Here is a 12118-nt window from a genome sequence, read left to right on the forward strand (position 1 = left end):
TGAACAGTTCAAAGTCTCGATTGTAAACTCAATTGTCTTTCAGAAATTCCTGCAGAGAAGCTTTGTGGGCAGGAAAAGACTACTATTTTCCCCTACTTGGATTTCTTTTTAAGTCTTTTCATAAGGTTCCTTCTGCAAAGACCCATGCTGAGATTCCAGAAACTTGGCAGTTTTCCACAGGACCTAACATTGCCCCCACGGCAATGTCTCACTTCTTGGATGTACCTTCTCAGTTTTGTTAACTTATGAAAGCAAATTTTCCAAATTTCCACTATTAACTGACATTTCCTTAAAGTTAAAAAAAAAAAAAGTATTCCAGTCACAGAGCTGTATATAAATAAAGGTAAATTATCTGTAGCAGGGAGTTGCTGCTTTTTTCCCACACATGCCTTTGTTGACACAAACCATTACATATTTTTCTTTTTCCTTCTCTGCCTGTTATCATGATTTGCTCTTTTTCAGCCCTCTGGAAAAGTTGCAGACCTGGCTAAAATGAGTGATAGCAGCAGGGGCTGGGGCAGTATCTATAGCACCTGCTGCAACATAAAATTGTCAACAAAGTAGAATTATAGCCCAAGGTATTTTTACACTGCAACTAGCACTAGAGTGAAAGGATCTGTATTCACAGGAAGAACAAGAGACAAATAAAGTTTGGGAAATTTTATTATTGTATAAGCTGAGACCTCTGCAGGTGTTTAGTGCTGAGTTTGATTCTGTCTGCTTCCAGGATTTAATTTAGTGCTGTGTTTCAAATAACTGAATTCTAATTTCATTACAAAAATATACATTATACCCTCCCTGCCCCCTAGTATCTGTTTTACAGTCAGCGTGCCTGAAGCAAAGATTATTCAGTTGTTTGGTTGGGTTTTCTTACCGAAAGAGTTATGGGAGGGATGTGATTCATTTCACTTCCCAGATTATAAGGATGTATTTGAATTCTGAATGATTCATATGGAGGCTTTTCTTTCTCCTTAGGAGTCTCTAGATTTAACTTTTTGTTCTTGAAACTATTGCATTTAATTTCCCAGACTACCACATGAGATGAAATTAGATGTGGCTTGCTTAGCATATTAGGTTGCCTAATATAATAAAAACTACATGGAAACAAATATTGTAGGATTCGAGGGTGACCAGATAAGTTTGCTAATTATAATTACACAGTGAAAAGCAAAATTTTTATTTTGCCAAATCCATTCTTACTTTCCAACAGTCTGTGTTTTTAGGTTGTTGTTACATCTAATGAAAAAATAGGTATCTATGTAGCATTTCCTATATACATAAAAAAAGGTAATAATTTATTAAAATTTTGTTATTAAAAATATACTCTTTTGCGTAGTTTCAATGGCGGGATTGGCTTCCATATTGAAGCAAGTTAATCATCGGTAATCATGCCACCTGGTTTATCTGCCAGTTTACATCTGAGATTTCTTGCTGCCTCTTGTATGTTTGAATTCATCTTGCTCTACTAGGCTGCAAAAGAAAGTAAGGAAAGAATCAGTCTTCAAACTGTGTCTCCGCTGATGTCAAATACTTTGCTTGTGAAATTGAAGATGAATATTGTTCCTTTTTACTGATGGCAGCTTGGGCGTGATCCATCACGCATATGTGATATTCTTCCTTTGTACTGAGAAGCCGTTAAGTGCCATTATTACATCAGCCAGAGGGGTCACTGCTCAGAGGCACAAGGAAACCCTTAAGGGCTGAGCACAGACACTCCCGTGCCTCCAGACTGCTGCCTGAGGGAACCAGGAGTGTTTTCTCTGCCTCAGAAATCCAAAACAAAACGAAGGAATGTGATGTTCACCCATGCGGCTGGCAACTTAACTCAAAACATTTTCAGCTTATTAAGTATGGCTGTGATACACTTAAGCATTCTTAGAGCTGAACTCTGAAATACATCACAAGTAATGTATCACGACTTCAAAATACCATCACAGCTGCAATTTAATACCTTTACAGTCAGCATAAATTGTATATATCGGCCATGTGCACATCTTATAGGCACAGCAGGCTACACTCCATTTAGACCCGCTTCCACTATATGTGGAAGGTATTTCATTAACTGAGGTATTTTTAAATAAAAGCTTTCTAACGTGCACATTTAACAGCAAAGATTTTCTTCGTACACTGAGAGAAATAAACAAACATCTAGAATCTGGAAAAGTTTGTAGGAGATTAGTATGAATTCTGTAAATCCTAGGAAATCAGCAGTACTTATACTGTTGCCAACTTGGCTTTGTTAAAATAGATTTTTCATATATAATCATTTGTGGTTATACCAAATTGACTTTTAAAGTGACCAAGAATCATGGTAAATACATTCTGTAAACGTACTCTGAGGGTTACCTTTAGGGATTCAAATACGACTCTTCTTTAGAAACAAATTTTACCTCATCTGAGTATTTATCAGAAAACATTACCTGTTTGCCCTTAGGGAAAGTCTGCTAAATAAGAGTCAAACAGAGCAAATGCTGCTGCCTGTGCTTTCAAGAAGCAGAATAAAACAACAAAAAGCAAACACAAATGTTACAGTCCTGCATTATGCAGCGGGGCTCTTGTTCCTGTCAGCTTCATTCAGTATTTTCCTATCCAAGCACAAAACAAGCTTGTATGCACATGACATCATACCAGGGCCTGACAGAAAGTTCAAATATGTTTACACTCCAGTGTTGAGAAAACTCTCTTTCAGGAGATTTCCTTTTTTTGTTGTGGGTTATCCTATATACATTGTAAACACTAGAGTAAGTAATTCAGGCAAGTCAACCAAAATGTTAACTTCCTTGCTGAGCTTATGCTGACTAGAGATCATTACTGCAGTCACAGCGGCTAGGAAACAGAATTTCATTTTATTTTTGCCTTGAGATGTTGCTGTAGCAGGACGAAGTAGCACAGGGGTGTCTCTCTAGAAAGACAGCAAAATGTGGAGACTTCTCACATGAGCAGATGGGGTAATAGAAATACTCCTCCCTAGTTTTTGGCTTCAGTAACATCAAAAATTATGCCAGTTAGATAACTGTAAGCACTGCATGGTCCACGTGTTTCTAATCACTGCTCTGTATAGTAATACCTCATGTATGACCACATTACTCCTAATAGGTCCCTTCATGCGTAATCTGAAGACTTGCCGAATGAAAACTTTAAAAATGTTCATTTTACTCTGTATCTGACAAAGAATCAAACAGACTTTTCAAAATTGCCTGTACACACATGAAATGGGGAGGGCAAAAAAAATCAGATTTTTTTTTAAATTACTGTTTAAGGTACAACAGAAACTCAATTTCTCATTTCTGCTTAACCTTTCACACTGAAGATTTTCTTAGAAAACTGTATTTACTGTTCTGTGGGACCTTTTCCTCCAAGAGAAATGAAAACAAGACGAACAAATCTATTTGTGATGCAGCCACAGTATGTGCATGCTTATGAGCAGCTGCAAGACTGGTGAAAGCAGGGGGAGGAGAAGGGAACGTAGCCTGGAGTAGCAGTGCAGGAAAGACAGAAGCAAAAAGAAGCTTTGCAACAACTGCAGTGCTCCTTTGTTTTTGTTATTGAAACCACTGCTCTTCAGTTTGCCTTGCTTAAGCAGATCCTAAACTGCACAGGGATGCATATTTCAAAGAATGCACACATGGGGGTGGGTGGTTGATTTTGGCTGAGATTATGTCCAGGGAGTAGTCTTACCTGCTCTGCTGAGGTACCCATGGGGGAGATTAGGTGATATAAGTGTTAGTCGTAGTTAGAGTTACTTACTACAGTGACTGCAAAACCCCAAAGGGGAAAGAAACCGCAGATGATAAAAGGAGAAGCAGGAACTGATAATTATATGGCTCCACATGAAGATCTGACTAGGCTCACTTTACAAACTACTGTGCAAAGCTAGAAATGTTTCATTTCTGCAGAACAGGCTATAAACCAGATCACAAATACACAATCTCCTTCCTAAGAATACATTTGTTAGCATATATTCCTCATGCTTATACAGAAGTACTAGTTTTTTTTGAAAAACTGTTTGCCAAGAAATTGCAGAGGTATTAAGCCTCTGGAGCACGAGAGTATTTTGCTGCACCTGGCGACAGAACAACTCCAATTCACTTTGTAAGAGTATGGTTTGAGAATATACCACTTGTTGCCAACTTCTGTGACTTTGTCATTAGTTTTATAAAACCGGTGGGGGTTTTTTGAAGATTAATTATATGAATTCCTGTAATTAATCACAACTCAAAATTTTAACTAAAAGATTCTTGTCCCCTTAGAGGTAAAGAAGTGAGTTGGTGTAAAATTAAACATCTTAAAGAAAACCAAACACATGCTCTAAATCTGAACTAGTATCTGATAGTTTGCTGGTGCCTTTCTGTTAAGATGAGCACTTCTGTAGTTCATCTCCATGTTTCTAAGCAAATTCAGCACAGAATTTCAGGTATCTGAATTTCAACAGCCTATTTCTCTTTCACATATGCTACTCTCTCAGAGTTCCTTTACTCAAGAGAACAAACATCTGGAAAAGCCATGGGAAAAATAGCTACTTATATCTGACACCTGCACCACCATTCTCATGAGGCTGACTGCTTCCTACTCCTGACCATGAGAACAATAGTGCTAACTCACAAAAAATAACACCCAGAAAAAGATCTAGACACCACAACACATGCGGTGATGATGTGATGGATCAAGAAGAGTGACTCTGATGCATAGTATTAGGATTCTTTTGCTCCTGTCAGAAACTTAGCTCCAGGGTCCTTAAGAGTAGAGTTGCAATAGAGTGCTTTCCGAGACCTTCAGTGAAAATATTGAAACCTTGGGATATGGACAGTTTGTCTGCTCCTGCACTAGTTGTTGAGGATGACAGCGCAAATATAATAAACATGCAGCAGATTTCAAGTGCAGACATGCCCTTATATTTAGTTTCATACCAACAGCCTCTTCTTTTATGTGGCTGGGAAGTCAAGGACTGCCAGCGTGTGTTTTAAGGTGTTACAGGTGTTGGAAATACCAGTTTTCACAGAAAACATTTGAGAACACAAAGGCAAATGAAAGCCTTATGAATTTTTAAAACACTTTAGTAAGGCAGTTATTATGTTTTTTTAAAGTCCAGCACCTAGCTTGTAGAGTAATTCTTTAAAAGCCTTATTCATAAAGAATTCTTATGAAAAACACACAATATTTCAGAGTTAAGAACTGTGATAAACATGCCAGGGGATTTCTAATATACGAATATTAGCATAGGGCAAGACAATTTCAATGCAGTTAAGGCTATGCTTCCTCCAAAGCATTTTGTGTTTTTCTATTAGGAAAAAATCCAACACCAAACCATGAAAATAAAATCAGTTAGTAACTTCTTTATTCCCCAGAGCCCAATTCTGCTTCAGTTGAAGCCAGTATATCCAACAGCAGCAGGATCTGGCTAATCAATGGGATAACAAGGAGGCTGTAACATTACATCACAGTCTTATCCCAGAAATGTTTTAGGATTTTCTTTATTAGTGTTTGTGTGATTACTGTGTTGATACAATTCAAATTTAATCGCTATTAAAAGCTGCAATAACATAATAAATAAAGCATGGAAAAAAGATCACCATCTGTGTTCATTTCACTTAAAAGGCCAGAAAAACGTAGGTCTGATGAGTTAGCTGGTTTGACCAACAGTTAACACTTGGTATTAGGCAGAATTCTCATAAAATATTGTAAATCATAGGACAGCAAATCACAACATTAAAACTGTCTTAGACAGGGATAATCACACTAGAAAATACTATTTTCAAGATTTCATCTAAAGTCCTATCTTTTCAGCATATGTGGTTGAGCAGAGAAGTACCCATCTGATATCAAGAGAGGTGAATAGAGCATTTTGAGACATAGACATAATTATCTATCTGATAACAACAAGACTGCTCTTCTGCAAGTTATGATTTCTCTCACTGGCAAAATTGCTGCTAGCAGAATCCAGAATAAACATAATTTCTGAGTTGTGTAATATTTTCTGATAGTGTATACTGTCTTTATTGGAAATTCAATGTGTTTTCCATGCTTCCGAAAATCAGAAAAAAACCTCCTCAAATTGATAGTGATAACCTCTTCCATTTTCAAGTAATGCTTTAGATATACCTGTCAAATCATTTCCAGTCCTGGCACTCTTGAAATACCACTCTGTACAAACAGTACAAGTGAGTATAGAAGAATTTCAGCTCTGCGAGTTTAAGAGGGTTTTATTTTTCTTACCAAGATAGCATTTAATTTTGCCATGCTGCTTCTTACTTCCTGAAAGCAATGCAGGTACAAATATCCATAGATTTTACTATTTTATTATTCATTATTCTTTATTCTTTAGAATTCATACATTGAATCCACCAAGCAGGCTCTGCCAGTGCATAAACTATTGCTTAATTTCACCTGGCTCATAGTCATAATTAATTGGCAGAGATATATTCTAACAAAAACCTCAAAATGTATGCAGATTATAGCCCTCTGGATGAGGGCTGGTTGAAGAGCTATGCAGAATACTGTGCATCTTGCATCACTCAGTTAAGCTGCCTGTAGAGATCTGAACAGTGAGCAAAGGTCTTGGTGTGTGGGAGTGCTATTAAGGCCAAATTCATCTCTCCAGAAACCCTTTAATTCAGAGTTGTGTGTTTTAAATGGCATGCAGTTGATGTGCCTCACTGGAGTATTAAGTCCTCTGCAATGGATTTCATTACCTGTAGGGAAGCAGAGCTAAGAGACAATGTTTCAAAAAAAGAAGAGCACAGGTAGGCCCTCTCACTCTGAAATCATTATGGTGAGCCAGTGGATCCCTGGTGGAGATTTCAGCAGTCATGATTTTCAGACTGAGATTTTCAGTCCTGATGAACCTTCCTAGAATCATATGCATTTCTTTGTTTGCGTTGGTATGTACGTGACAAATTATTAAGAAAGAAGGACCTATACCAGGATGCAGAGCTTTATTGGACAGATCCTCTGCACTTCAGTAAAAGTGATCTGACCCTTTCACAGAACGATGATATTCATAAAATTACCCTTCTTCAAGTTTTCTCTTTACTGACATCCACATTAAATGATGCAAGAGTGCCTAAAGTTAACCACAGAAAATTCAGAATTGTTTATTTCCAGTAGGCTTCAGTGACTGAAATCATGTTTTGTTCCTACCTCTAGTATCCAGCAAGAAAGTTCTCTAAAAAATCAGCTCACTACCACAGCATGAATAAGCAATTAAGATGAAATAAACCAAGAATCAACAATACAAATCTTATCTTCCTATGGGCATGTGTGCCTCTCCCAGGACTGTATCCTGCTGTAAGGCTGAGTTCTTAGATTGTGCCCAGGCAACTGGCTTCACTCACCACTCTGGCTGAAGCAGAAGGCCAGATTCGAAGCAACAGGGATTAAACAGCATGGTTTGTGCGGCCATATCTGAGGATAGCTAGGCAGGAGCTGTCAGCAAGAAAGAAGACTGGAGGGGCTTGGTCGGAAATCAATCTCACACACTTCCATATCAACTGCACACTCTGCCATGACAACGCAGGGAACACAATACCTACAGTGGTCATGGAAAGGGAAAGCATCTTCGTGGAGGTCTGCTTCCAGGAATGGTCATGCAGTCTGTGGACAAGTCCAAGTATCTTGAGAGAGACAAAAAGAACTCTATTATCTCTTAAACCAGCTCTTAATTATTGTGCCCTAGATGAGATATCCAAGGTAACAGCTCTCTGGAACCTCTGTTTTGTCACCAGGAAAATCAGCCATCTACCACTCCCCTTAGGTGTTAATTTAACAAAGTATCGACTAAAGAGGATTATTTGTTCTGTAATGGAAATTCTTTTTTTTTTTTTTCCTCAGGAATAAAGGAGCCCTATATGTATGCTTGTAGATTCGTGCTCTTGTAATTTTTTTTTTCTCTCAAACAAGACTTTGATCTTGTGACTATCATGATTTGCATGTGTGTCTCAATGCGAATTTTGACCTTAGTGGTCCCAAATGTGTGGGTGACACGTACACTAATTTACCCAAATCCGTTTCATTTTTGCACCGGCTACACTAAATGTACACGTGGTTCTTAGTTGCATGTAAAAGCCCAGCATATACCACTACACTGTTTCCTGCTTCACCACTAGAAATTACATTTAGAATTACATCACCTTTAGAAATTTCTCTAAGCAGGACAGGAAGGTAATCAGCATGTAAATGTCACACCTTCCTAAGTTTCAGGTATTCTGATAAAATTGTCCTGAGCAATATTTTTACTTGGATTGTTGTAAAATTATTTTTACACTGATCATCTTCTTGCACATGAAGAATTTTTGGAATCCTAAAGCTTAGTTCCTCATGATTTAAGAGATTTGGATATTAACTCCAATGGCATCTCACAAAAAGCCAAATTCCATCCAGGGATAAATGACTGTTCATCCATGCTAACTTTAATGGGATCTGCTCTGCTCAGCAGAGAATAGGATCTTATAAAAGGCTCTTTTCTGATTCTGCACCCATTTGTAAAAGTACATACTACGTAATTCTCTTGAAGCATTATTGAAACAGCAAACAATGTTAACTACTGCAAAGAGAACAAGAGCACCTGAAAAGAACTTGTGTTAATATTCTTACTGATAAAAAAATGTTTTAGAATTAGTAGATACAACTCTTATCTCATGAACAAAAGGTGCTATAATTTGTAGTAGCCTGTCAGTGGGAAAAGCAAGTTTTGATAACAAAGCTTTTATTAAAAATAATGTGCTTCCTACAGGCTCTTATAAAAGAAGTATCATAATACAAATAGGATAATTATGAAGATATTGATATGCTAGCTGCAAAAGAAAATGCCTATGCCTTTCTAGAACTACATTTGCAGAGTATAAGAATTTGTTCATCTTCCAACCTTCTTGAAGGCCCAAATAATTGCTCAACTGGTCCAAAAAATTCAAAGACATCTGAATAATTCTTTCAAGCCTTGTGCCAAAAATTGCTTCAACATCTTGCAGAGGTGACTTAGTTCTGAAAATATGCACACAGCTAGACAATAGTGAACTGCAAGATATCCTCTCCAAAGTCCTGGGACAGAGACCAAGAGCTACAGAAACCTGTTGCTTTCTCCTGCCTTTTTTTCAGCAGGTAGCTTATTTTTCTTGCCTGTGATTTCCAGAAAATATGCAACTGCAAAATACCACCTCCTCTTGTGTATACAAATATCTTAGTCTATTACACTAGGGAAGTATGGTGTATAGTAACAACAAAGAGGAAATAAGGAAGTAATTTATTTTTATTCAATGTCTGGGATAAAATTCATGCTTAATTATGAATCAGCTGCCAAACATCAGAAAGGCACTACAGTAAAAATTGATAAAACAGATACGTTAAAAATCTGTGTTCTTTCAGACAGAAAACTCATTATTCCTTCTGACTCCTTGGTAAACCTTGCATAAGTGTTAAAGGTTAAAAAGCATAACTTGACAGCTAAACATAAAACTGCTTTGCAAGAACTGGCTTGGAATGATGAAGTAATACTAACATGTTACTTCTTTTACTATTTTTAAAAGTAAAAGGTATTGCTGTTAGTCTTTGATAAGCACATACAACCTCTCAAACTTAAGACCACAGCCAGCTCCATTTGAGAAAAAGCAGTTTCTGAGCTTGTACTTCGATAGAAAATTATTGGGGCAGGAGCGACACTTAGAGGAGGGGAGAGATTACACACTTTGTCAGTGATTTTTAAATTAGGTTTGGTTATATATGTGTGCGCATGTGTATGTGTGTGTGTATATATATCTACATATATTTATAATTTTTTCTTTTGTAGGTTCTGAGCCAATGACATGGTGAGTGCCCTACTTTGATTTCAGTGAGCCCATAGTGTCACTTTAAAACAGGGCCTACTGAGTTTGGCTCCGGGTCCTGCTGTTAACACTTCCTTAAAAGATTTTACACAACAGAGTGCCATTTCCTCACTCACTCTTCCTCTGTGGAAGCCTGGACTCCTAACAGACATCAGATCCAGACTTCCTCCTAGCTGCCTCACATTCTTCATTCAAAGACACTATTTGGCATCTGGAGAGAATTTCCTTCCAGGATGCAACTGCTCATTTTTGGTGTCATTCCCATGTCTTCAACCTGAAATTCTACAATCACTGAACCTAATTCTTTCAGATTAGCAAAATGCATTTTCTCTCAGGTCTCCTGAATGACCTCGGGTAGCTTTCTAATACTCTTAGGCCTGTGACCCTTAACATTTTTCATTTTCTCCAGCCAGGCTGAGTAAGCTTACTCCCAGGTGAGGCTGAGCTCCACCTCCTTAAAGGTTCAACTCTTTCTCTGAAACACTTTACAATAAACAGGGTAGAAACTATTGGTCTGACTGATTTGAAACATGTAAAGATGTGCTAGAGGGTCTGCATTTTGCAGGTGAAGTCTGATCTCTTTTAGAGGCAACTGTAGCAAGTTCCATCCAGCTGGCTTGGTGTCCTCACTCCAGCAAAGCAGTTGACGAGGCTGGGGTGTTGAGCTGGTGCTGGCATCCTGACTGGAGAGTTGTTCTTTGAAGGTCTCTGTGCCTGACGCCAGGATTGTTGCAGGATTTTCCCTGGCCCTGCCAGCTTCAGGCAGCTGGGGCACTGGTGAGATGCACTTGCAGCAGCAGAAGTAAGCTATGCAAGGTCACCCCTGCCTGGGCAGCTGAGAGGATTTCCATCTGGAGACACCTGGACATTCCTTCCACTCCTCAAGGGGTCACCTGACAATCAAGGCCTCTCTTCCTTTTCTAGCATAGCACCTGCTGCTGCAGTGCCACAGAGAGGGAGCAATTCACTGTACTCTGCTAACCCCAGTCCACTGCAGTGAGTGGAGAGCACGGTCATAGAACTGGACAACCACTGGTCAATATGGCTGGAGAGCTGGGAAGAGGACAGCTATGTGATGACATACCTCCAGAAGTTCTGCTACTCCTGCATCCTGCAGTGGGCTGAGAGCAAGCCCAAGTGCCCCTTCTGCAAGAGGAATATCCTCTCCATCATACACGTGGTGCAGGCAGATGACAACTTTGAGGAGAATGGTGTCATACCATCTGCAGTGTCATCTATCATTGGCCACCACACGGGGGAGCACGTGGCCATTCAGCTGCCCGCAGCTCTGCAACAACAGACTGGCAGCCTGGGGAGTTTGATGCTTTGTAGCAGTCCTCCCTCTGCCCCCTTTCATGTCACCTGGGAGCACGAAGAGCCCCAGCAGGAGCCCAAAAAGGCTGTGGCACCTGCCCCCAGCCAGGGCAGGGAATGCTCCCCAGGAGTCCACAGCCCCTAGGCCTCTTCTCCAGCTCACAGGAGGCCACTGCACCAGCAGCACTACAAGAATGTCCCAGGCACTGCCCAAGTGTCCCTCACCACTCCAAGTTCTGTTGCCAGGCAGTAAACCAAAAGAAAAGGCCTGAAAACTGCAGGAGAAGCCTAGGTGTTACTGAGAGTGCAGGTGGCATTGCTGCCCCCATTCATGCTACTTTCTGCCCCCTTTTTCTGGGGCTATGCCCACCATTTCCTCTCATTGTTGTTATAGGACTGAGGGCAATGTCTGTAAACTGGAGAGAAGGTTTAGACTAGACATAAGGAAAAAACGCTTCACTGTGAGAGTGGTGAGGCACTGGTACAGGTTGCCCATGGAAGCTGTTGCTGGTTCAAGGCCAGGTTGGATGGGGCCTCGGGCAGCCTGATCTACTGGGAAGTGTCCCTGCCCATGGCAGGGGGGTTGGAATGGGATGATTGTCCTTAGCAGAGCACCATGGGGCTTCTCCATCTGGTTTTGCACAACCTCGTTGCCCTGCTTTGAATGCCATGGGGCTGGACCTCTGCTCTCTGAGTGCATCTCTCATTATAAGTCGTTGTTATCTAAAATTTACTTTCAAGTCCCAGAAGCAGAAGCTCAGGAAGGGGCATCTGATTGCTTGTCAGAGGTGCACAATCATAGAATCATTGAATAGTTTGTGTTGGAAGGGACCTTAAAGATCATCGAGTTCCAACTGCCCTGCCACGAGCAGAGTCATGTCCCACTAGATCAGGCTCCTTATGTTTAGTCTAAATCTGTTCCTCTCCAGTTTATACCCATTGCCCATTTTCCTGTCACTCCAAGCCTTTGGGAACAGTCCCTCCTCAGC

The 12118-nt window shown here is 39.8% G+C and overlaps 2 protein-coding genes across 3 annotated transcripts in view; both read left to right on the forward strand.

Annotated features, from left to right (window-relative positions):
- The window catches only part of MEGF10 (multiple EGF like domains 10), a 186336-nt gene extending 175270 nt beyond the window's left edge, over positions 1-11066 (forward strand). Inside the window, exon 25 of one of the 2 annotated variants that reach the window (XR_011339398.1) lies at positions 11002-11066. Coding sequence is in view for 1 of the 2 variants with exons in the window: in XM_069880317.1 (XP_069736418.1) it covers positions 10740-10744 (5 nt within the window). In the remaining variant the exon portion in view is untranslated. Of the gene's footprint in view, positions 1-10739; positions 10823-11001 lie in introns of those variants that run through there. The other variant, XM_069880317.1, reaches the window with a different exon arrangement.
- Positions 1-12118, forward strand: part of PHAX (phosphorylated adaptor for RNA export) — a 294590-nt gene that overhangs the window by 244510 nt on the left and 37962 nt on the right. The window lies entirely within an intron of this gene.

Source organism: Phaenicophaeus curvirostris, chromosome Z (assembly GCF_032191515.1).
Source record: "Phaenicophaeus curvirostris isolate KB17595 chromosome Z, BPBGC_Pcur_1.0, whole genome shotgun sequence".
In the NCBI taxonomy this organism is placed as follows: Eukaryota; Metazoa; Chordata; class Aves; order Cuculiformes; family Cuculidae; genus Phaenicophaeus; species Phaenicophaeus curvirostris.